The 25,234-nt window shown below is 63.1% G+C and overlaps 1 protein-coding gene across 1 annotated transcript in view; it reads left to right on the top strand.

The window, feature by feature from the left end:
* Positions 1-34: 34 nt before the first annotated feature.
* TAFA5 (TAFA chemokine like family member 5) overlaps positions 35-25,234 on the top strand; it is a 182,050-nt gene continuing 156,850 nt past the window's right edge. The window contains exon 1 of the mRNA XM_032882757.1: positions 35-282. Coding sequence (XP_032738648.1) covers positions 171-282 — 112 coding nt within the window. The 5' untranslated portion in view covers positions 35-170. The remainder of the gene's footprint in view (positions 283-25,234) is intronic.

Below are 25,234 nucleotides of genomic sequence, written 5' to 3'. Positions count from 1 at the left end.
AGGGCGGGCCGGCGCGGGGCGCAGTGGGCCGGAGCCCGGGCGCGGCGGCGGTGGCGGCGGCGGCGGAGGATGGCGCGCGCGGGGCCCGCACGTGGAGGCCGGCGCGGGGGCGCGGGCAGGGCCGGCTGCTGAGACGCGCTGCTGCCCCCCGCGCGGGCGCCGCGGCTTCAATGGCGCCATCGCCCAGGACCAGCAGCCGGCAAGATGCGACCGCCCTGCCCAGCATGTCCTCAACTTTTTGGGCGTTCATGATCCTGGCCAGCCTGCTCATCGCCTACTGCAGTGAGTACCGCGCGGCCGGGCCCCCGCACGGCCCTCCGGCCCCGGCCCCCGGGCCCTCCCCCACCCCGGCCCGGCCCGGCCCGGCCCCGGCGGCCGCCAGGAGTCGGTGCGGAGTTGCCGGCTCGCGGCGCGCCGTCCCCGGGTCCCGCCGCTCCCCGCTGGGCCAGGAGGGAGAGGGGCCGCGCGGGCACTTCGGAAGCGGGCGTCGCCGCCGAGCCTCCCGCCCCGACTCGGGGGCAGGGCCCGGGCGCCAGGCCCCGGGCGGCGCGGCGATGCCCGGGGCTGCCCGGTGTGCGGCCGCCGCTCCCGGCCCAGGCCGGCGGGCCGAGCCGAGCCGCGCGCTCCGGAGGCGGCGGCAGGTCCGGGGCCGGCGGGCCGCACCGCGGGGGATGTCGGCGGAGCGCCCTGCCCGGCGCCCTCCGCCCGCGACTCCCCCGGAGCGGGGTGTCCCCGGCGAGAGCGGGGCTCGGGCTCGGGCGCGCGGCTGGAGCCTTGCCTGGCGGGGAAGCCGACTCGCCGGGCGCGTCCTTAAAAAAGAGAAGTGAGGGGTGGGGTGCGTGGAGGGGGCCCGCCGCCGCCGCCGCGGGCATTTCTGGAGTCGGTCCGGGGCTCCGAGCCCCTGACCCAGCTGGTCTGGCGCGGGGCCGCGGGTTCGGGGCCGGGTGGGTGTGGGGGACCGGGGCCGGGGACAGGCTCGGGGGCGGCCGGGGTTAGCGGCTGGGGGTGGGCTCGGTGGGGGGGGGGGGGGGGGAGGCCCGGGCGCAGCCCCGGGCTGCGGTGGGGGCGGGTGGTCAGTGCGCCGGGCGCACGCTCCCAGCCCGCCAGGGTGGCGGGGAGTGGCCAGCGTCCTGGGCACAGGCTCGGGGGCCGGGATGGCGCGGGCTGCTCGGCTCCCCCGGCCGGCCGCCTGGCACAGGCTCCCGGTCCCTTCCCGTCGTAGCGGGAGGAGAGGACGGGCGCTGAGGAACACCTGTCATGGAGAACTGCCATGGGCGCGGGAGGTGATGGAAAAATATGGATTCTTAAAAAAAAAAAAAAAAAAAAAGAGGCCAGCGCCGCGCCTGGCTCCCGCGCCACCACCTCCAAGTCCCGGCCTCCCGCTGGCAGTCCGAGCCCTCCGCTGCCCCCGGAACGAGACCACAGCGGACCACGGAGACCCGGGCGGCGGCGGGGTCTCCGAGTCCTGGGACAGCCCAGCCCGCCGGAACCGCGAGGACACCGGTGCCCCAGCAGGCACGGCCCTACTTCTTCCACCCCGTTGTGCATCGCCCACAATCGCAGGCAACGGCTGGCGCCCCGCGGGGAGGGGACGCCAGGCGGGAAGGCCCCCAGCAGGGTCGTGACCGAGCTGCCCAGCGCGCACTGCCAGCACTCGTTGGGCCCTCTGCCGGGGGGCTGGAGCTGGGGGCTTGGAGCTATGGTCGAACGGGTCCCCTGGCTCCCCGCGGCCATCTCGGCCCTCCAGCGGCATTCGCAGGGTTCCTTGGTGATGTGCATAGAGCTGATGAGAGAGAAAGTCCCAGGACCGCCTGGGGGCCATGTGAATGCTCTTGTTGGTGGCGTGGGGGCCGCGGGGGCGCATCCAGCAGTGTTAGGAAGGGGACTAGCTCCCTGGGCCTCCCCTGGGGCTGCTGTCCTTGGCTGGCGAGGGTGATAGGGTCCATGGGTCCCAGGGGAGAACTCAGGACAGCACCTGGGCGGGGAAGCAGAGGCGATTCAGGTGAGATAAAGAGCAACCACGGACGGTTAAGTGTAGGTCGCCTTGGCGGTGGTTTGCGCACGCCACACCCCCACTGCGAGCCCAGGCCTCCCCGGCTCCCACCTTGTCAGTGCCTCCCGGCCTCTGCCCACTGCACTCCCCACACCTGCACCTGCACATCACCCCGCCCCTCCTGTCCCAGGACTGCTGCCCGCCCCAGGCCAGGGTCAGAGAACAGCCCGGCGGCAGCCCTCCGCCCAGACACACGGTGGAACCCAGATCCCCACCCACACGCTCAGCCCGGCCTTAGCAGCCTCCCTGGTGTTCTGGAAACAAATCTTCCAGCAGGACAAGGACATTTGGTAAAATGTCTTATTCGGAAGGGCAGAAATCATTAACAATGAAAGCTGGGGTTAACCACATTTTCATGGCTGTTGCTGTTTCCGTGTAACGGAATAATTGACAATAAGATAAGACGTTTGCAGACACACCCCATTTCACCGGAAATGCACTTGGAGAAATTAAAACATTTTACTAAAATACAAAATAGACATAATAATTTATAGCGTGGAACAGCAGTCCTGCAGGAAAAAAAAAAGCATTTTTTTAGAATTGGTAAAGCAAGTAAAATGCAAATGAAACAGTTCTTATGATTTCCATTCTCTTCTCCAGTATATCTGGGATGAATAAGAACCGTTAGCATCCTTGTTTGTAAATTGTTTTTGTTATCAGTCAGGATTTTTATTACCCAAAATGTTTCTGTGTTATGGAGCAGATATATTTGGATCATATTAATTAGGGAAACTGATAAGCATCATATAGAATTCAATTATCCTCCCTATTAAATCTGAGAATTTCTCTGCAGCACACAAGGTGTGCACTTTCAGGCGCCGCGTGAGGGAAACTGGGTGATTTCCTGGCCTGGTTTTCCGTGCGGGGACCCCGCGGTGGCGGAGGCTCCTAGTTAAGGAGCTGGGCTCCACCCTCTGGCCGGAGAGAGACCTGCAGCCCACCAATTAGGTTAGTTGCTATAGTGACACGGTCTTGTCATTTTTCTCCCATTGGGGAGCAATTGCCAGGAAGAGCGGAAAGAGGAAGGGGGTCCTTGGCGGCCGTCCCCAGGCCGCACACTCGGAGGCCTGCGGATGTCCTGTTGGCGGCAGGGCTGGCTCGGGGATGATGAGCTTGGGGGAGAAAGTTGGAAGTCCTTCCTCTTTCTTTGTGTCTTAGAAGGAGCCGTGTGTGCCGTTGGCCCCCTGGCCGATCAGGAGCAGAGGGCTTGGCTAGGGTGGATGTGGTTCTCCGAAGCTGGCACTGCCGGCCCGGTTACTGGGGGGGCGTGACCGTGTTGGGGTGTCCGTCGCAGAGGATGTGGTCGTCTTTCCGCGCTGCCTTACAGCACCGGCCAGCGAGGGGGATGGGGAACACGAGCAGCTAGTGAAGGGTCGTGTCCAAGCCTTGACTTGGACGCTTGTGTGCGGTATTTAGTCCGAGGTGAGAAGCTCTGTGCTGTCCCCACAGGGAACGGCTTGACGGACAGTCCCGGCGTGCAAATATTGCTGACGTGGAATTTTTTTTTCCCCCAGTGGATCCCATCAAAATTGACCCGTAGTTTTGAGTTAAATCTCATGTCCTCGGCTGCGACGATGAGAAGTTACCAACTTCTGAATTGTTTTTAATCCATTAGGACACTAACCGAGCGTGGACTCTGTACTGTCGCATTTTCTTTATAAATACAATTTATTGCGTAGTTAGGAGAGATGAGAATGTGCTACTTTCCCGCTGTTCAAATTTTATTTCTGGAGTTCTTGGAGAGGTGAATTCGAAAATACTGGGCTTAATGAAGTGATGCCATTCAGAGGTTTCTCTCTCATCTCGGGCTCTTTGGTTTTTGTTTTTTTGGGTTTTTTTTTTTTTTTCCTTTCTTTTCTCCCGTGTGTTTTTATTTGATGAATTCCTGGCTGGAGAGGTTGTGGTGTTGGTTTCTTTCAGCTTCCTAAAGACAAGTCACCTCTGCTTGTGGGATTTATGGGAGCTGAGCCGGATGCCCAGGCGTCAGCGACGTAAGGGGGTTTCGCCCATGGAAGTGTCCTCCTGAGCACAGACCCCCGGGGAAGGGTGCTGGGGAACAGTGTCCGGGACCAGGCAGCCCTGCTCAGTCCTCCCAGGAGTGTCTCCTGCATCTCTCCTGCCCGTGAGGACAGAGGACAGCGGATCCCAAAAAGGGGGCTGCGTCCCGCCGTGGGCTTGCCGGGTCTGCTCGGCTCGGGGCTCCGGCTAAATCCCACCCTCAAAGATCTTGGTAGGGACTCGCCACTCGACATCCAGGGGATGACGTGTGTAGATCAACTTTTGTGGCATGAAGTATTTTCAGGTGACTTTTATGGGCGTAATTATAGGGAAATGTTATGATAATGTGGCACTAGAAAAGGGAAGAAAAGCAAAACATTAAAATCCCCATTTCTTTATATAGCTTCACAGCTGCGCCGAATGAGAAGGGCTCCTTTCTGCATTAAAATGTGGTGCTCAGGAGTTAATGACCTCCACAGAATGCCACCTGTCACCCAGAGTGCCGCGGGTGACCGCCGAGGGATGGGGAGGAGATTGACAAGGAGGGCCGGGATTGGGGTCTCCTGCTCGTGGGGGGACTAGAGATGGGAGAGGGAGCTGCAGGGAGGCCGAGGGCCTGGGGACCTGCCAGTTGTCCATCCTTTGGTGTGGGGGTTGCCCCTGGCTGTCACGAGGCTAACAGAATCTGCTGGTGTCCCTTTCTAAGTGCTGCCTTGCTCCCATGCACGGACCCTAGGAGCTGGAGTTTGGGGCGCCAGAGCTCCCCAGAGCCCGGTGGCTTCTGCAGGGCATCCCTCGGGATTAGAAGCCCCCCCAGGGCCCCATGGAGTGTCCCAGCTCCTGTGTGGGGTGGGGGGCTGCCTTCTCTACTCTGGTCCACAGCTTTACAGAGCAGGCCCAGGACTGCGAACTGAGACTCGGGGAGGGCAGCTCAGGCTGGCTGGACAGCTGGGCTTTCCAGAAACGCCGAGCAGCTGGCTGCAGGTGGGGGCGACCGTTCTGTCCACCCCGGCAAGTGTGGCGGAGGGCTCGGGAGGCTTTGTAACCGGCACTTACTAAAATGGATGCCAGGATCGAGTGTGCAAGCACCTCTGTCTCCAGCTCGGCGGGCAGGACTCCTCCGGAATGCCGCCTGCTCCCCGTGGCTCTGGGGAGGCCTGGCCCCGCTCCACGCCAGCGGCGTCCTGGAGGATGGCGGCCTGGGCTTGGTGAGACAGTGGCTGCGTAGCGAGAGTCTCCCTGGGAGAGAGCTCTCATCTCCCAGGGCTGCAGCCTCCTGTCGCTGGTGTGCCCCTGCTGTGGGCCAGCCTGCCCCGTGGAGGGACGGCCCCCGGGGGTCCCTGCCTCGGCACCTGGCTCTCCGTCTGTGTCTGCTGAGGGAGCAGGAGCGGCCGACGGCCGGCCCCCGGCATCTGTGGAAGGCGGGAGACTCAGTCTGCAGTGGATTCAGGCAACTAGGAATTAGGGCTCCTGGGAAGGAGAGGCAGCCGTGCTGGTGGCCCCCTGGGCTGGCATTCTCGGCCAGCACAAGGCAGAGGCGGTGGAGCGGGGGACAGGCAGCCTGAGCCAGCACACCATCGTGGTATGACCACCACCCTCTCTCGTCGTGGCCAGTCCCAGCCTTGGAATGGGAGGAGCCTGGCAGGGGTGGCGGGCGGCTGCCCAGGGTCTGGTCCCGAATTCCTTTTCTACCCCGCAGCCTTCTCTTTCCCTGCCCGGCCTTAAGCAGGCCTCTGCGTTGGCGGTCCCCGACCCTAGGCCGTGTGTCCAGTTTTTCTCCGAAATGCGTCTTGCTGTCCTCCAGGTCTGCCTTCACTGCCGTGACCCCAGCACCCCCGCCCTGGACACATCAGCATTGCCTGCAGCGCTGTCTGGCCGCCCTGGGACCCCACCTGCAGTTCCCCGTTGCGTTTAAGCTCTGCACCCCCTCTCCTGCCCTTCTGTGAGCACTCGCCCCTGCTCAGGTCACTCCAGGCCTCCCAAGGCTGGGCCTTCCCTGCACAGTGAGACTCTCCGTCCCCGGGTCCTGGCCTGGCAGAGTCCAGGCGTGAGGCCGCTGCCCTGGGGCCTCCCCTCCTAGGAGGGGGTGTGTGTGCCTGTTTTCGCCTGCACAGCCTGGTCCATCCAGTTCATGGCCAAGTTCACGGCCTGCCGTTCCTTCACACAGTGTAACACCCTGCAGTGGTGCTGAACGCAGGCGGCAGCCAGGAGCTGGACCAGGGCTGGGACTGGCCCTGGTGGCAGAGAGCCTCCTCCTCCAGGAAGCCGCCCCTGAACACACTGCCTCGCCCCCGTCTCCAGGGCAGCGCCACTAGGAGATTGATCCTGGGGGAAACACTCATCGACCCGATCACCCTGAACTGCATGGGCTGCCTGGGCAGACAGAGGCCTGCAGCCCTGGGGGCGTGGCCAAATGCCAGGGGCAGGGCCGAGGTGCTGGGCGGAGTTGAAGGCCGGGGGCGGGGGCGGGGCCAGGGGCTGGGGGCGGGGCTGAGCTGTCTGAGAACGGACCGGCCCGATCCCCAGGACCTGTTTGCTCCGGTGTCAGAAGTGATCAAAGGATTTCCACGGGGTGGCGGAGAGGGAGGCCGTGGAACCCCGGCGAAGAGCTCCGTCTTGTGACGCACCATTGCGGGCCGCCGGCTTCCGGAGGCTTCCCCTGACCCCTCTGACCCCCCTGATCCCCCAACCCCCCCGACCCCCATCCCCCAACCCCCCTCCTTCGCCGGGCTCCCACGTGCAGCGCCCAGCACCCTCACGCTCCTCGGGCACCTGTGGCTCGGGTGCGTCCCCGCAGCGCGCGAGGGGTGCCGGGCGGCGTCCCTGGGCCCTCGCCCGCAGGCCGGGCCCCTGCTCCAGCCCTGGGTCCCAGGAGGCACCTCCGGGTCTGTGCAGGAAGACTGAGGCCTGGGGCTCCGCGCTGCCGGCTGTGAGGGCGTCCCGGCCCCGCGCCCCCGGCCGGTGCACCGGCCTGACTTGGCTGTCTGCTGGGCAGCACCGCCCGCCCTCCGCAGCCCTGCTGGAGAGGCCTCTGCTGGGAGAGGAGGCGTCTCCGCACTTCGCCCGCGCGTCTGTTTTCCGAGCTGCTGGTGGGGCGGCACCATGTCAGGCAGTGGGCACACCTCGGATCCCACCGAGACACGGCAGGCCGAGTCCACCCACCTTCTGAATTACCCCCCCGACCCGCGGGCCTGGCCGGTCCCCAGGCAGGATTCAGAGACTTCTGTCTGCAGCTCCGTGGAACCCGCCTCATCGTGCCTTTCCCTTCAGAAAGTTCCACCACAGGCAGGACCTTTGCTGCCTGGAAATGCCTTAATTTCAGTCCTTCTGGGGGAAGCCGGAGGTTGCTGCCCTGGTGGGGTGCTAGCGTGCCCTTCCTGTTGCCTTGTCGCTGGGCCCCAAGAGCCCTCTGCAGGGAGAGTGGTGCCCGTGGTCAGCAGGCGGGGGCAGGTCTGGCGGAGCAGGCAGACCCACCACCCCCCAGGATGCCCGGTGAGACTCAGGACATCAGTCTGTCCAGCGCCGTCCTCCGACCTTCTTCCTCCCTTCTTTCCAGGGTGAACATAAAACCCCCTCCCTCGTCCTCGCACTGTCCGTGAGGTGGGCACAGAGGAGTCCCTGAGCTCCCACTCACACACCTGTGCGGGCTTCCCCGCAGCCCCCAGACCCAGCGTGCGTATCCCGTGTCCCCCTCAGACCGCGTGGTCCTGAGCTGAACCTGTGGCCGCCCCTGCCGGGTCAGCCATCTGGGAGACCCCTATTTGGTAAGATAAGGAAAGGTCAAAAGTGGCTGTTCCTAGCATGTTCTCAACCTGCAGGACGGGACCCACAGTGTGGCCCATCAGGAGTAGAGCTGGCGTGACCCGAGGCCCCCCTCACCCCCTGCCGGCCCCTCCCCCTGCCCCAACCCTCTGTGCTGTGTCCTTGTTTGTACACACAGCTGTGGCAAGGACGTGTTGACGAACAACACAGACACGTTCCATAGCTTCCCTTCGGGGCCTCAGTTTCCCTCCCAGAGCTGATGCTGCTCATGGCTGTGCCGGGCCGGGAATTTACCACAGTGACAGCAGAGGCGAGTCTCCTGGGCCTCGGAGTCAGACATGGAGGCCAAAGACCACAGGGCAGGCTCGCCTGGGTCCTGGCCCCCCTCGGCCCCATCAGCGTGTTACGGGGACAGTTGTTTGCTTTCTGCTTCAGCTCTGTGGGTTGAAGGGCCCGTGGGATTTCACCTGTGGTTCACATAATGGAGTAGAGCACTGCTGGACAAACAGCTCTAGTGTGCTTTCAAGCAAGGGCTGGGTCGCTCGGGTCACCTCGCGCCGAGAGAGCTCCTTGCACATCGATGACCTGCTGCCCCTGAGCGCGCAGGATGTGCAGGGACCCTCCACGTGGAGGGGAGCCCGTGGCACCGGCACTGGGCCCACTTCCGCCCTGGCTGAGCTGGAGGGTAACCCTTGTCAAAACGTTCCCTGACACGAAGCTGGCACGCCAGGCTCTTCCCGTAATGAGGTGGCTGATTGAGAAGTGAGTCATCTGGGATGTGGCTTGTAGTAATGCTCCTCCGGAGCTGGGTCCCACTTTCCTGCGGTCCCTGCTCTGGCTGACGTCCCCCCGTATCACAGAGCGTCACCTGCCAGAGTCGCCTCGGGGACCCCGCCTTGCAGACCAGGCAGCGGAGGCCAGGGGGTGCGTCTGGGCCCTGCACGACGGCCCAAAGGGTGGCTGGTGCCGGGCATGTTTGCTGTTCACCGGGCAAGGGGAGAATAAGGAGGAGAAATGGAGCGTGTGCGTGGGGTCCTGGCCGGGGCACAGCACAGGAGGTCTGGATTTGCCATCCTGTCCCACTGGCAGCCAGAGCTCCCTCCCCAGGGCTCACTGTCACTCTGCCTCCGTGGCCTCCACCTAGAACTCCCCGGCTGTAGACCAGCCGGCCAGGCCCTCCAGGCCACACCCCATCCTTGTCCCCACCTGCCAGATGTCCCTGCCACTGTGACCCCAGGTTGTGAACCTGCAGCACCCCTGCCTGGGCTGCTCTTCCCCTCACCCCGGTGCTCTCCCTCCCCGCCCCACAGGACTGGGCTCACCCCTAAGGCAGGAGCAGTGCTGTGGGGCAGCATGGCCTCCCTTGTGCCCGGGCCTGGCTCCTGCAGCATCAGGGAGCAGATGCCAGGCCCGGTCACCTGGCCGCTCTCTGAGCACTTCCTACGCCCGGGCTCACACGCACCGCCCTTGAGGTGAGCTCCTGCAGCTGTGTGCTGGGAGATACTGCCGCATGGGGAGGGCTCCGGCACTCTGCTTGCCTCCTGAGTGCCCTCCGGTCCAGGCACATCTCTCCAGGGAAGGGTGCTTGGGAGGCTCAAGGATGGGGCAGCCGATGTGGGGTACAGGTGGACACGGCGGCTTCATAGAGGACAGAGCTCTGCGGATCGCCGGTTTTTGCCCCTGAGAGAGCAAACTCCGCACCTTGGGGTGCAGAGGCATCCGGGGGCAGGAAGCTTGCGTGGCAGGTGCAGGGCCTCTCCTGGCCAAGGCCGATGCCTTTCTCTCATCGGAGGCGCACGTGAGCATGCGCTGCTGAGCTGGGAGGCCTTGCAGGCCCCGGCACATCCGAGCAGCGGCCCGCAGGTCCTGACCGGTCCCTGGGCCTGCACACTAGGAGCGGTGCCCCTGGGGTGGGGTGATGTCGTGGCCCTGGATGGGGCATCGGGAACCCAGAAAGAGTGGGGGGAACCTGGGGAGCCTCCTTCCTCTGCCCTGGAGCAGCAGACACGAGCAGGAGGGTGAGCCTGGCCTGTCTTCCGTTGGCTACTGCGCTGGGTCCAAGGCCCACGTGCTCGGCCGTGGAAGCCATGCTGCTGGCCACCTCGTGGGCCTCTGCAGGACAGGACAACCGTGGGTCACTTGGCTCCGCAGAGATGGGGGTGGGGTAGCCAGGGCTCTGAATTCTAGGGATGGTCCTTCCCCCAGGGGATCCCATCCAGTCCCGCCTCCCTTGTCTTCCTGTCTTGAACTTCAGAGGAGAGGGGCCAGTCCGTGCCGCATGTGGGCTCTCCAGTGCCCTTGCTGACCGCCGGGAGGGCCGGCCTCTCACCTCTCGTTCGCTGTCTCCTGGGGGTTTGCTTGCATTTCAGGAGCAGCTGGGCCGCGGCCGTGGCCGAGCGCTCTCACGTGCTCTGAAAGCCCACTTGGTGATGGAGGGTGGGGGGTCCTCCTGGCTCGGCCCTCTGGCAGCACAGGACGTGCATGGCTCAGGGCCGTGTGCCGAGGTCCACGGTCTGCTGCCGACGCCAGGGAGAAGTGCGTTTGCTGTCTTCACGGCACCTGATTTGATTGGCCTGATCAAATGCTGAGAACGTCGATGTGCGCTTTCCCGAAGCTTTGGGGTTCCACTTTGGGCATAGAGGAGCAGCCCTGTAGAGCCCGTGATTTTTTTCACAGTTAAAATGCTAACACCTCGCAGGCCGGCCTAAATGCTGCTGGACTCACATGAGTGGCCTCTCTTTCAGAAAAGCACTTTGGCTCTGTTTTTAACTCATTTTTCTCCTGTAGTATCCATCACCTGATAGCGCATCCCCAGATAGAACTAAATGCCATTAACAGCTTGTGTAGGACTCGTGTTAATTAATTGATGCTAATTTATGTTCCTCAGCTGCTGTGTGGCAGTGGGGGAGGCACGCTGGCCACGGGAGCCACGTGGGGCCTTCTGTGGGCTCCCGTGCCCTCATCGTGTTTCCCTTCATCACTGGCTGCTTTCGGGGGCGGGGATCTGCTGGCTGGAGCAATGCTCTGTCTGGGGTGACCCACGACGACCTTGAGCTCCCAGGTGGAGAACGGGCCAGGGTCTGGTTGAACCTGTTGTTGGCGTCATGGAAACACGGTCTGGCGAGGGGTGTGCAGGGGACCGTGCTGTCCCATCCGGCCCCGCCAAACAGACTCCACACGACGTCCTCTAGACGCAGCCCCGGGAGCAGGCTGGTTAGCAAACCCCCGCCGTTTCCTACCTCCCGGCGCGGGATGGGAGCTCCCCAGAGTAAGAGCGGGACCAGCCTCGGAAAGCGCCTGGGGCCGTGCAGGTGGGAGGCCGGTGGCCTCTCGAGTCCGTCTCAGCCCATCTGGGTTTTGTGAGACACGGGCCGTTGACGCCTTACAGATCTCGAGCCCCTGGGACGTCGCTGTCGTCAAAATCAGCATGTTGTTGTTCCTAATAGAAACGCATTTGTCGATCAGGTCAGGGTTAGGGTTTTTGCTTCCATTTTTATCTCGGGGTTCCGACGTGGAAGGAGAAGCATTTTCTAAAGGCAGTGGACACGCGACACCCGGACTGAGCTGCAGGGGTCCGAGGGCCGCCTCCAGCCCGGACCCCGAGAGCCGTGGAGACGGTGTGCACCGCCTCCTGGAGGCTGAGGTCATGGAAGTTCACAGGTTCTCCTCACGGTCTCGGTCTCGGAGGTCAGAAGGTTTCCCTCTGTTGAACCCGGGAAGTGGTCAGGACCCCTGAAACGAGGGGCCTCTGTCCACTGAGCACGTCAGCACCACCCAGCATGGCCTGGAGGGCGTGGGGCCGTGAGCAGGGACCTGGACCCCTCAGAGAAGAGGCTTCCCGTACTCCACAGGCCAGGCCTGGAGCCCTCCTCACCCTATTCACAGCCGGGGGTGGCCCCGCAAATCTGAGCCCCAGTTTGCTCTCTCCATTCCTGGAGCCAGTGATGGGGCAGGGGGTGCCTCAGAGAAGCAGAGAAGCAGGACTCAGCCCCATGGCACAGATGAGGGAGCTAGAATGTTCCGTGGGGTGGACCCAGCCACCCCTGGGGTGGTGGCGCTCAGCCCAGCCTGTCCCGTGGGGCCGGGGCCCCGTGAGGCCAGCTCACCGGGGGTGGGGGGGCCTGGGACGTGGGCTCCCTGTGGCAGGAAGGACCTGTGCCCAGTGGGGGGTTCCCGCTGCCCCTACCGCGGGCCGGCTGAGAAGTACGGTCATGCCAGGGACAGCCGCGGCACGCGCTACAGGGCGCTGCGAGTGAACACCCGTCCTGTGTCTCGTCTGAGCCTCTGGAGCCTCCCAGGGCCCAGGCAGAGAAGGGGTGATGCGCACGGGGACAGGAGTCCCCTGATGCACCTCCGGGCGGCTGGGGAGGAGATGGGGCCCCTGCGTGTCTGCGGATCAGAGGTGGAAAGTGCCATCGTGTCCTGGGTCTAGGTGAGGGGACCGCTGGGCTGCAGAAGGATCTTTCTATGACATTAGTCCTGGAGTTCCTACCATTGCAAAGCAGTGACAGGGCAGATGGAACGCAGCCTCAGGTCCCCTCCCCCATCCACCCCCTGGGACAGCCCCACGGACCGTAGAGTTCTTGGGGCTGCTGGACATGGGACAGGCCACCGGGCTGGAGGTACCACCAGGTGGGCTGCGGCTCTGCACTCGGGGTCACCAGAGCCTCTGCGGGTCAGATTTCCGCTGGAGCGGCTGCTGCCTCAGTGTGTTCCCCCTGTGGCTCAGGCGATGCGTTATGGAAGGTTCCAGAGCTGACCTGGGAGTCCAGGGAGGGCTCCTGCTGGCCTGGGGTCCTACGAGCTCTCCAGAAGTCTCCACCATTGGGACCTGAGGTGCGGGGGGTGCCGTGCCTCCTTCCTGCTGCGTGTGCACGAGGAAAAGCCTTTCATTTCCGCTCGGGAGGTGGTTTAAACCTCACGTGCCCACGGGCTGTGGGTTGTAGGTTGACACTGGGCTGTGACCCTCACAGAGGTGTGGCCTGAGGTCTCTCCCGTTGTCTATTTTCTCCATCTGCTAGGTCAGAGCATGCTCGAGCACATGTACTGCAGATGTCAGTCACTCACACTTGAGTATGAATGAGGCTCTGATGCTGATTCAGCTGACCAGGGGCTAGTGTGGAGATAGGGTCTCACCCTGTCTGACCCTGACTTGGAAGACTAGCTCCAGCCGGTGTCACTGCCTGTGGGGTAGAAGGGCCTTTAGCAACGTCTGAGCCACTAAGCACAGGAGGAAACAGCACGTGCAAGGACCATGGGGTCCTTGTGGTCAACACCACGTCTCTTGGTTCCAGCAGCAGCACAGACGAAGACCGACTGCCCCAGAGTCTCCCCTCTGGGACTCCTCATGTGCCCTTTGCGCACAGGCCCCCGCCTGGTTTCGGAATCCCGCTTCCCAGGGCTCTGTTCCGGGGTCGCGGTTGCAGTCCTCCTACCGCTCAGATTGTTGGCGGTTCCTACACGCGGGGCGGTGGTGACAGAGGCTGGACCTGAGGCCCGACTGTGGGAGCCCCAGCACCAGGTTCGTCCATACAGTCAGGCTCCCGGGGTCCACGTGGGACACGGTTGGAACGTGTGTGCCCCTTAGCCCCCCGCCTTGTGGCCTTGCTTTGAGCAAGCACCACGACCCCTCCCCCGCCAGTCCTTTTCCCCTTGGAGTCTTCATGCCAGTCGTCGGAGGTCGATGCTGCCATTTTGTTTTGGAGGTGAATGGGGCTTGGGGAAGGGGAGGGACGTGGCCGGGGTCCCTGGCAGTTGGCAGAGGGGAAGGAGTGTGAGCCCCCAGGCTGGGTTTCCGGCTCGAGGACTCTGGGCGGCCGGCTGCGGCTCTGCCAGGCAGGGGTTTCTGTGGTAGGGCTGGGCTCTGGGTGGTGGCGAGAGGCAGGCTGGCCCGGGACTGGTCTCTCCTCCCCTCAACCAGCAGCAGGGTCCTCTGACTATCCTTCTGGGTCACATGGTTCCACCTGGACCCCGGTTCAGGGTCCCCAGCCTGGTCAGGTGAGGGACACCCATGCCCAGGGCTGCGGCAGACGTACCAGACCAGCCTGTGAGAGAGAGGTGGGCGCCTCCCTGACTCCTGGGTCCTGATGGGTGAGGAGATGCCCCCCAGATGCCATCTTTACTGTTTCCAAGTTTAGATCGAATCACGATTTTTGAAAAACGGACAGAAGGGAGAAGGAGGGTCTCCGTGTTCTCAGACGATGCCGGGAATCCTGTCTGACAGCCCCCAGCAGCGAGGGAGAAGGGTCAGCCCTGGGTACCCCACCCGGCTTCCCCCTCTTTGCATGAGTAGTGGGGGGAGGGGACACCCAGCACCTGCTTCTGGTGTGAGAGGGGCCGGTGGGGCCTGGACACTGTCATCACCTGGAACCCAGCTGTGGGGCTCACCTCAGGCTGGTCCTGTGCTTGCACACAAGCTCCTGAGCTGCTGTGGCCATTTTTCCTGGCCCCTGCCTCCCCCATCAGACCAAGAGCCCTGGGATGACATGGCTGGGGCAGAGGTCCCTTGGGTCCAGACCCCTGCCCAGGACCTGGTGTTCTGCGTGAGGCTTTTACAGATAACTCCAAGGGAGGTAGAATGGCCCCGCGCTGCTGTTTTAAAGCCGTAACAGTAAACTGACCTGTCCTATCAGTGCCTGCGTGAGGAGGTCGTGGGCAGGTGGGGTCTCGAAGGGGTCCATCCTGGGAAAGCGGGTCCCCATCCCTAACCTCCTGTGGGAGCCGCAAGGGGAGCCTTGGAGGAGAGCCCACGAGGGTGATGGGACCGCGGCAGCGAGGGCCCTTGGGGAGGGCTGCCTGGGCCGGGGCCACGGAGGCCTGAGCTGGTGTGCAAGGACAGGGAGACTCGTGGACACCCTCCCCCAAGCCCCTGGGCTGGAGATGGCATAGACAGAGCTCTCTGAGACGGGGCTCCTCTTTTCCTCTGTAAGGACGAAATATGTATTTGTTGTACGACACACACAATGGTAAAAATCACACCCAGGGAAATAAAAACCGTTTGTACTCTCGGCTCAGAGAGGGGAGAGCATGCACGGAGTTTGTTTCTGGGCCTTTTGCTGGGCCCTGGCCTTTCCCCTGTCCCCACCTGTGTCTCTGCAACGAGGGCCCCAGAATCCCGGGAGCTGCTGCAGGGGTGGTGGGTGGACCCCTCCCAGCCCTCGCCAGGCAGGGTGGGGCCAGGGTCTACACCGGAGTGATCCAGGGCGGGCTGCCCCCCACACCATGCCCCAGCCCGAGGCTCCTCTGACCCCCCCAGGTGCAGAGCTGTGCAGGCTGAGGACGGTCACTGTCCCCACCGGCCAGTCTGCCCACGGACCGAGCACACACTCCTAGAGCTGAGCTCCCCGCCTTTGAGATGTCTGGCCAGGGGCGGTCATGAAGAGGGACCAGGCACCAGCAGTGACTTGGAACAGGGCCCCCAGCCAGGGCCCCCAGCAGGCCCTTGCTCACCTGCAAACCCAGCATGGCCCAGGGCTGCCCTCCCAGCCAGTGAGGAGAAGGAAGACTGTCCCCAGGGACAGCACCTCTGTCCAGGTCAACATAACTAAAGCACTCTGACCCCCTGCACCTGGGGACGGGTGAGGACCCGTGGCTGCCGAGGTGAACCCCCTGCCCAGGTTGACAACGGGTGACCTCATCGATGTGTCTGGCCGGGGAGGACCCGACTCAGTGGTCACACAACGCTGGGTGATGTGTCCAGCGTTCATTCCGCAGGGAATCTGGGGGCTTGGGGAGACTTACCCACATGCCCCAGCATCGTTTTGGGCCCCAAGAAGTTCTGGGTGGCGGATGGCTCGGTGAGAAACCTGCACGTCCATCAGGCAGTTTGCTTGGCAGGCGGTTGGGCTCCTAGAAGGATGCGGGAGAAGAAGGCCTGGGCCATCCTTCAGACCCTTGTGGGCCAAGCCGGGGCCAGTGCCTAGGAGGGACCCGAGGCCCGGGGAGACCCTGGAAAGTGCTCCCAACATGATGGCATCGACCAGGCCCTTGGTTCCTTGAAGGAGGGGCCCTGAGGAACATTCTGGAATGTGTTCACTAGTTCGTAACTCCCCCTTGGTGCTCCCGGTGAACTCTCTGGGGTTTTCTCTGGCCTCAGCAAGGTCACGTGTCCGGGCATGCCGTCCACTCGGGGGAGGGGATAGGGGGTGTGCTCCAAACACAGGATGAGCTCTATCCTGGTCAGGGGCTTCGTGAAAACCCTCGAGGGTGTCCTGTCACCCCTGCAGAGGCAGGAGAGCCCTCGGGGAGCCAGCAGCCGGGAGGAGAGCTGGGGGTCCTGCAGGAAGCATTTGGGGTATCGGGAGCGCCTCCTGGGACCATGAGGGCTGATCCGGGCCCACGTCCAGGCCTCCAGGGAGGAGTGGAGTATGGTGCACAGGTCCGGGGGTCAGTGCTGGGCACTCCGTTCTGCACCCCCAGCTTTGTGAGACGGGCTGGCCGGTTCCTGTATGTGGACCGGGAGTGTCAGCTGTCCTGGCACAGCCCTCTGTGCGGACGCGGGTGTCTGTGCCATCCTGCGACAGGCCCGTGCGCTGGGAGCCACACAGAGGTGCCCCTGAGCCCTCGCTCGGTCCTTGTGCCGAGGCCCATGTCTGGGGTGGGATGGGCATCTCCAAGGAGCACGGGTGGTGTTAGCTCTTTGCTTCATGGACAGGCCCCCGAGGGACCCAGGGAGGGCCCGGCTGTGCCCCAGGCACAGGCTGCTTAAGCTGGGACGGCCGGCTGCAGCCCCGGAGCCCTGGGCTTCCCACAGCCCTGGCACCAGAGGCACCTTGCGTATGAGTTCAGTGACTGTTGTGTTTGAGAACAAAATCACCAGTCGTGATGATAGCTTTAAGACGGAATTTAAGAGCAAACCTCCGTTTAGCGAGGCTGGGTCTCAGATCGGAGAGGGGAGGAGTGGGCTTCTACCGTGAGCCGCTTTCGGAGCAATGGTGTGCTTGGAGGAGAGATCAGGCATACCCTTGCTCCATGCCCTGTGAGATCCGGGGGAAGGCCTCTCCTCCAGGAAGCTCTCGGGGTTCTGCCTCCACACACTGCTCTCCACCTGCTTCTTCTCGTGCCGAGGGCTCCCCCGAGGAAGAGGTGGGTGCCCCGTCCTGCCCGTCTACTTGCAGACTTGAAAGAGCTCCGTTCCGGGAGCTCCAGATTTGTCAGACATCCTTCAAGGTGACATTAACACCCCCTGAAATTCATCAGGGTTGTCCCCTGGCGTCCTGCCTGGCGATGCTGGGGCAGACAGGAGGGGTGCCTGGCCTGGGTGGTGTCCATGTGGGTGAGGACCCAGTGGGGCGGGGGACGAGGGAAGACACCGCTTCTGAGGACCCCTCCTTCCATTTCCCGACACTTGTGTGCGGCGGCCCGTCTCCAGGGAACACGTCTCTGTCCTAGAAACCCTGTGCCGCCAGAACTGACCCTGGTGTCGGGGGGAGGCACTGCCCGTACGTCCCGGCTCTGGACACGCAACGAACACACGTTCCTCTGAAGTTCCAAATTGCAAAATTTTCATCTCAACGTAACAATACATCTGGAGAGGCGGCGGTAGGCACTGGAAATTAAGTGACACCTTTTGGCACCTCACGTCAGTGAGGAGCCCAGCTGATTATTTTTATATTACAATCCCCGGGCGTTGTCAAATTGATTAATAAATTCGCTGAAAACCCATTACCTCTTAATAAATTAATCTTGGTAGTTGGGGGATAAGTTTCGGGTGACCTTTGAATGTGGGCTGTCTCCATGCGTCTGCGTGGGGTCGTCGTTCTCCCCGTGGACAGTGCAGGGCCTGGTGCAGTGGCAGCCGTCCTGGTCAGCTGTCCTCCCGCGGACGCGGCAACATGGAGAGGGCCCCCTGGGTCTCTCCAATGGCTCCGGTGCTGGGAAGCCTGGGAGTCCACTGGGCCTGCTCCCTCCCCGCTGTCCCAGACGAGAGTCACCAGCCCAGGTTCTCTGGAGCTCCCCAAACCGAGCTTCCTGGCAGACCAGACAAAAGGGAGAACCCCCTGGGCGTGTGGCTCTTGTTGTCCATTAAGGACATTTAGACAGATGACTGCATGGATGGGACCGCTTCCTGCCCCAGGCTGTCACCTCCCCCTCCCCTGCTGCCCTGGCCTGAGACCCCAGGACCCAGCCCTTCCACCCTGCCCTGGGGCCCACTGACGCCCCTCCTGCCTTCTCCGCAGACACTTGCCTCCCCCTGCCTGTCCTCACCGGCTCTCTGCCCTTCGTTGTTCCTCCTTTCCCGGCAATGGGCTTGTCAGGGTCATCACCTGAGTCGCCCACTCCAAACCCCTCCCGGCTGGGGGCCTTGCTGCAACTCGCCCTCCCCAGGCCTGCTGGTCCTCCTCTGTCCCCCATTTGCACGGCACCATCCCTGTGCAGAACCCTCGTGTCTGGAGTCTGAAGGAGGAGTGAGCAGAGGCCCGGGCTCCACGGGGGTCATCCCGAGGTTTCCTGGAGAGACCGGGTTCAGACAGGGGGTTCTGTGGGTCTTCCCAGCAGCGCCCCCCAGCCGGGGCCACCGGAGATCTCCCTCAGGCTTTGCGGGCAGGCGCTTGTGGTCCAGGGTCCAAGCCCAGACCCCATCGTGCCCGGGACAGCCCAGGCAGCCGTCCTGACAATCCCAACCCCGCCTTCCCGTGCCCGCCAGTCCCCAGACCCACCCTGCCGTGTGCACCGCCACCCCCAACGTCCCCTTGGCCTTGACCTACCCCGTCAGGGGATTGTGGAGACCCAGGGGCTGGGACGCGGCAGCCGGCTCTCTGATTGGCCCAGCAACACTCCGCCATTAACTTGGTGGTGTGCTACCCGAGGACTAATTGAACCAGATGGCGGTAAAACCTGAGTGGGGGCACAGAGACGTTTTTACATTTAAGTTGATCAAAATGAGGTGCAACAGCATATGCTGGTGGAGATTAAGAACGTTTAACTACATATTAACGGCTTCTCCCTGTCCCCTTCCTGGTGGTGTCAGCACAGCCCTGCCCCCGGCGGTCCCCTCTCTGGCACGGGGGCTTTGGGCCCTGGGTTTAGGTGTGATTCGGGTGAGTTCCATGTCTGAGGCTGACCTCAGTGCCGTCCAACAGGGATGGATCCCCGGCTGGCATCGGGAGCTGGGGACCTCTCCCAGGCTGGGGTGGGCGCTGTCGCAGGGCCATCTCCACGGCAACCGTGGTGTGACTGTGGCTCTGCAGGGTCAGCCCGCTTCCCTTGTTCCCTCTGTCACTGCACCCCTGGCTGGGGACACTGGGCTCAGAGGCAGCACAGGTCCTTCAAGGACACCCCACCCGCTTTGCTTTCTGGGGGCTGTGGGCTGCAGCCCCAGCCAGCAGAACTGGGCCCCATTCCCCGGGGCACCCTGTGTGGGGAGCGGGCAGGGTGCCAGGGGCCGTGGGAAGTGCAGGCCGCCTGGTCCTGGGCCCGCTTTCTGAGCCCAGCATGCTCACTCCTGCTCCTTCCCCGGGTCTGACTGCTCTGGCCGCCTTTAACAAAGAGTGCGTGCTTGTGTCTTTGTGGAAATTCAAGTGACAGAGTCAACCGTTTCTGCAACACGCTCTCCGTCGGCCTTCGGCACGTCTGGGGTGTGGGGCAGCCGCTGTCTGCCAAGTTCAAAGCCGTCTCCATCTCCCCCAGGAGGTCCCGGGCCCATGAAGCAGTCCTTGCCCATTCCCCCTCCAGCCGCCCTGAAACCTCCAGCCTCACCGTCCTTGTGGCAAAGGCCGAGGGTCCCCCTGGACGGGGCAGAGGGACGTTCAGCAGGAGGTCTGGGCTCTCGGGCAGACGTGAGCTCTTCCCTCCCCACCTGAGCAGGGAAACAACGAATGGCTCTGCTCCAGGCTGGGCTGGGGCCCCGCTGCCCGGCTTCTAGGCATGCTTGACCTCGGGAGAGAGCCTGGGACTATGCTGAGGACATGGCACAGGCTGCTGTCCGTCCGCTCTGGCCCGCAGCCTGGGCTCGGGGAGGTTGCACTCAGGCCTGGGGTTCCGAGGATGGAAGCCGTGCGCCTCGACCCTCTCCTCTGGCCTGTCAGGAGGTGAGCTCCCCCAACCCTTCCCTGCTTCGTGCCCCCTCCCCGGCTGTGTCAGGGCCCATTATGTGACTGTGCGTGGATCTGGGCTTGAGGGGCGGCCGGCGCAGGAGTGAACTCTGGACTCCGCCCGGAATGCCGGAGGCCGGTGTGTCCAGCACGCAGACATCCGGGGTTTGTGCCCGAGGACTTGGCTCTGGGCCACTGGAGGCCTCAAATTGTGTCCTGGTGAAAAGCAGCCCCGGGCTAGAGAGCAGCAGACCCTAGTGGGAGCTCTCGCCCTGCCCCTGTCTTCCGGCTGGATACCCAATCCCTTCACCGGGCAGCAACAGGGAGGACGGAGGGCGTGAGCCCCCAGGACCAGGCCTCTGTGGCTCGCTGAGGCCAGGCCTCCCTCCTTCCCTCCCCTCCTCTCTTGCCTTCCTTCCTCCTTCCCCCCGCCCAGCATCTCTGGGCAGCCTTGGTGGGGGTGCAGTCCTGGCAAAGCCCACTCTGTTTTCCAGCCCAGTGACGCTCACATGTGACAGGACAGGGGACAGTCCTCATGAAAAGGCCCTTTGTGTATTCTGGCTAATTAAGAAATAGCAGCAGGCCTCAAAAGGGGCCCAGGCTCCACGTCCTCTCTGGAAGTCGGCCATGGTCATAAGGGGCCGGACAAGCTCATCCAGCAGTTGAGTAGGATTCCGGGGAGCCCTCCCGGGCCCAGCAGAGCGTCCTGCTTCTTTCCGGGGCCGCTAGTCCGGGGTCAGCACACCGTCGCCTTGCTGTCCTGCAGAGTCGGAGAAGCAGAGATGATCCTGGGAGTGGGGTGCGATGTATGGCACCAGGGACTCAAAGGGGAGCCCTGTTTCTCCCTCTGCACTGGGAGGTCTGGGGCAGGCAGGAGGCCTCGGCTTTCTGAATCTGTGAGTTGGGACAGCGATGGTGCTGAGTCTGCTGGGCACGGGGCTCCGGAAGCTGAGGACGCGTCAGGGCTCTCACCGTGTGTCCGCGCCCGGGGTCCCCCACCGGGACTGCCGTCCCTGCACCAGCAGGGGACTGATGGAGGGCACCTGGAGTCCAGCCCCTCTGCCCACCCCTGGCTGTGTTCCTCCAAGGTCCCGTCTGCCCAGCTGCATGCACGCCCAGGGACACGGGGTTTCTCATGCAAGGCTCTCGCTCAGGGACTGTCCTGGGCTGGGGGTCCGGCACCTCCTGCTCACGACCGTCGGAGCAGCGGGGCTGGCCCGGCATGGAGGACCAGCAGAGGGCCTCCCCCCTCCCCATGTTTGCCCCTTGCCCTTCATGGCCAAGGCTGGAAGATGTGGGCGCAGGTCCGATTTGCTCCGGAATAAAAGCGTCTGGTCTCTGAGTATCTGACGGAGCCACCTGGACGACGACACCGGCTGCTGACTCTTACAGATTTCCTAGTCGGTCCTGTTCCTGGCTGGGTGCAGAGAGACTGAGACCCAGACGAGCTGCTCAGCCCCTTGGGGCCTCGGTTTGCTGGTCTGTGTCATGGGGGTGGGAGCAGAGGAAGGCTAAGCCCCAAGACTGGGTGTGAGGCCTCAGTGGGCTGTACACAGGGACTGAGCCCAGAACCCCCATCCCCACTGTGTCATCACCGCCGGGACCTCATCCTGCAGGGGCTCAGGGCGCCTCCCCGTCTGCCACACCTTCCACGTGCCGCAAGGGAGCCTTAGAGCCCCGGTGTCCTCCGAGGTGGGCGGGCCCAGTGGTTACGGCCTGTTGGTACACTCTCAGAAGGGAACCATCCCCCAGGGACACTGTAACACTATGGGGGCCGCACTCCGTGTCCGTGACCCCCACAGCGCTCTGTGGACACTGACTCCGAGATGGGCTGACGCTTTCACCTCCTGCCCTGGGAGCTGCTCTCACCTGCGTGGAAGGCAGGTCTGTGCCCGGAGGAGGGACGGGGCCCAACGGGAGGGACAGAAGCTCCACCGTCCTCCCCGGCGACATGCAGCAGCCCGTGTCCCTGCGTTACCCGCACCAGCCTGTTCCCCCGGGAGTCATTGAGGAGCTCGGGAGGGCGGGCCTGGGACGGTGGTGTGGGCCGGGAGGGCGTCTGGGGACAGCACAGACCTTGCACAATCAACAGGCTCTTAGGGGCTGACCCCAAGCAGAGAGCTCTAGGGTAGTTTAAATTTGAAAATTAACATGAAATCAAAAGAGACAGAGTAATTTTTCATTCTGCTTGAAAGGTTATTTGCTTTCTCAGCTGATGCTTAGTGTACTGATACACGATGTCAAAAGGTAAATGATTTTAAACCAGATTCAATTTAAATTTCATTACATATTTGTAGGGGAGAGAGGCTCCAAGAATCCCTCGCCTTCTCTTGGAGGATCTTTCACTTTTAATAACTCTGGTGCCTAACGCCCTAATCTATTTATTATGCAACCGTGAAGCAGGGGCCGTGCTCCTCTCGCTCCCCAGAAACCCGTGCCGAATGCCTGAGTCGGGCCTGCGTCTGCGGGGGCGGCTGTTCCGGGGGCCGAGCACAGCCCGACTGTCCTGGGAAAGGCAGGCTGCAGACGCGGCCCTAGGGAGCAGTTCGGCCCACGCACGGTGAGAGCGGAGGCTCTGTGGCCTTGGGGTCCCCATCCGCGGCATGGACGGCCTGAACCGCTTCCAGTCTGGGAGCCACGGTGCGGCCCTGGAGCCGTCCTTGGGCTCTCTGCGTGCGCGGGCTCCTCACCGGAAAGGGGACCGGGACAGGCAGCCTCACTCTGCAGGACCTCACCGTGTCCCCTCAGAATCCACGTCTAGCCAGGCCTCAGAACGTGGCCAATTTGAAAGTGGGGTCCTTGCAGACGTCATGAGCGAAGGTGCCGTCACAGGGGAGCAGGCGGGCCCAAGCTCTGTGTCTGGGATCCGTGCACGAGAGGAAGGGACGCAGAGCCTCAGACACGCAGGGAGAAGGCAGGTGAGGAGCGGGGCAGAGCGCGCAGGGGTGTGCCTGCAAGCCGGCGGGCGCCAGGGGTCTTGGACAGACGCTAGAGGCTGGAGGCAGGCCTGGAGCAGGTTCTCCCGCCGCCTCCAAAGGCATCAGCCCTGCCCCTAGACCTCGGACATCCGGCCTCCAAAGAGAGAGGACGAAACTGGTTCATAGACGGCTGAGTCTGTGGCACTTGGACGGCCACTCTGGGCTGCAGTCAGGCCACCCTTGGGGTCGGTATGGGGGAGACCTGAGCCAGCGTCCCGGTGGTCCGCAGACCTCTGTGCCGCGAGCCCCCATCCACCGCCGAGCTCTGTGCGGCCAGACCTGGGAAGGGTCATCTCGGCAGGCCCTGTGGGTGCTCTGGGCTGCATCCCTGCTCTGCTGCGCGCGCAGGAAACCCGGTCGGAAGGAGGGGCCGTTGGAGCCAGTGCACCCACCGCCGGGGCTGAGGGCTTAGCCTAGACACAGGACTGGGACTGGACAGTGACTGGTGGGTGACTTGCGGGGCGTCGAGGAATGGAGAGGCCAGCAGCATGTCTGGACGAGAACACAGAGACGGACAGAGCCTGGCGGGCTCAGACGGGGTGTGGCAGAATTCTCTGACCGCCCCCTGGACAGGCTGACGCGTCCTTCTGTCTGCGGGGGCCCCGGAGCCCGGGCTTGCCGAGGCCACTGGGCTTCTTCTGGGGCTCCTCCTCAGGGAGGGCCGTGCCCCTGCCCTGGGCCCTCGGACCCCCCCACCCTCTCCCAGGCTGTGCACCCCTTCACTTGGTTTGGGGAGTGAGGACAGGGAACACCCCTTTGGGTTGTCTCATGGCTTCCCCTGGGCTGTGGAGTAGCTGCAGGTGTGGACGCCAAGCCAGAGAAGGTGGACAGAGCTCTTTGGAGAGCCAGCGACAGGTGGACAGGACACTTCTCGAAGGACAGTATACAGGCTGCAATCTAGAATTTTCCATCAGGACAGGCCTGCCATTGCTTGCAGACTCTGGGCTCCAGTATGTCCCTGAGGCCGGGGCCAGAGAAGGTCCCGAGACAAGGGCTTGGCCGGGCCCGTGGTGGGTGCAGGGGAGTGTGGGGAGGGCCAGGGTGTGGCAAGTCACCACCCTGCCCATGCTATGAGCCCCTGGCTCCCTTGCCAACTGCTGGAAAGCCCAGTGGGTGGGTTGCAGCACGACTGTGTTCAAAACGGGTCTGTTTGTGGGGGGATTGTGCGCTTGGAAGGAATTTTCTTTTTTTTTTTTTTTTAAGATTATTTATTTATTTATTTGACAGACAGAGATCACAAGTAGGCAGAGAGGCAGGCACAGAGAGAGAGGAGGAAGCAGGCTCCCCGCTGAGCAGAGAGCCTGATGTGGGGCTCGATCCCAGAACCCTGAGATCATGACCTGAGCTGAAGGCAGAGGCTTAACCCACTGAGCCACCCAGACACCCCTTGGAAGGAATTTTCTTTGGAAATCAGCTGCCTGATGAACTCTTCCCACCACGGCTAGAGGAACGCGGGAACAGGGTGTGGAGGGAAGGGCCGTAGATGGGTTTCCCGGGGCCCATTTTGCCAATTTTCACCTTATCGTCGCCCTCCGGCTTTCTCTACCAGCACGGGTTGCTCTGAACGGCACATCTGAGCACTTTAAAAAAGTAACATTAGTGCATCTGGGGGACTCTCCTCCCTGATCTGGGTTCGGTGTATTTTGCAGGATCAGATAGCGAGGGTGGAGGCTGCAGGTCACGGCCTGGATGCCACGGGCAGAGGCCCCGGCCCCGAGCTTGCTCCCGCCTGACCCCGGGCTCTGCGTCCGCCGACCTCTGTCTCATGCTTCCTATCCTGGCCCGCAGCTCTGACCGTGTGGTTTGTCCCCGGCGCAGCACACGAAAAGCCCAAGATAGTCCCCCAGGGTTAGTCATCATCGAGCTGGGGATCAACACCAGGAAATCCTGAAGCACTGTTTGCAGGACGGACGTAGTGTCCGTGGTGCATGTGCTTGTTACAACAGTGGGGCTTCTGGGACCCGTCACCGGCGCACCAAGATGGTTGAGGACGCATGGCTGCGGCGGCTCCCGGCCTGGGGGCAGTGAAGGTGGGTCAGGCGGGATGGTAGGGCTGCGGCTGGCCGGCGCTGGTCTGTGCTGCATCTATGGGAAACGCAGCCGGTCGATTTCTGGCGGTCGGGCCGTGGGCACCATCCGTCCACCCTCGTGGGGAGGAGGAGAGCCAGAGCGAACCAGGGCTGTGGGCTCCATGGCAGGACCGAGGGACACCACCATCTGGAGGGGACTTTGCTGCAGAAATGGAACCCCAGCTGCGGGGGGGTGTTGATGGTGCCGGGTGGGAGGGCAGGACAGGCCCCTCTGGCTCGCCGCCTGTCACAGCTCCTACAGCCGAGGCCGTGATCGCTGGGAATGTGTCTGTCTGTCTGTCCACGAGAAACAGCGCTGATGAGCCCTGGGGTGTCGAGCTG

The sequence above is a fragment of the Lontra canadensis genome, unplaced genomic scaffold (genome assembly GCF_010015895.1).
Source record: "Lontra canadensis isolate GAN:19392208 unplaced genomic scaffold, GSC_riverotter_1.0 scaffold84, whole genome shotgun sequence".
NCBI classification, from domain to species: domain Eukaryota; kingdom Metazoa; phylum Chordata; class Mammalia; order Carnivora; family Mustelidae; genus Lontra; species Lontra canadensis.
Note: the sequence above shows the minus strand (reverse complement) of the source record. Positions and strands in the feature narration are given on the sequence as shown.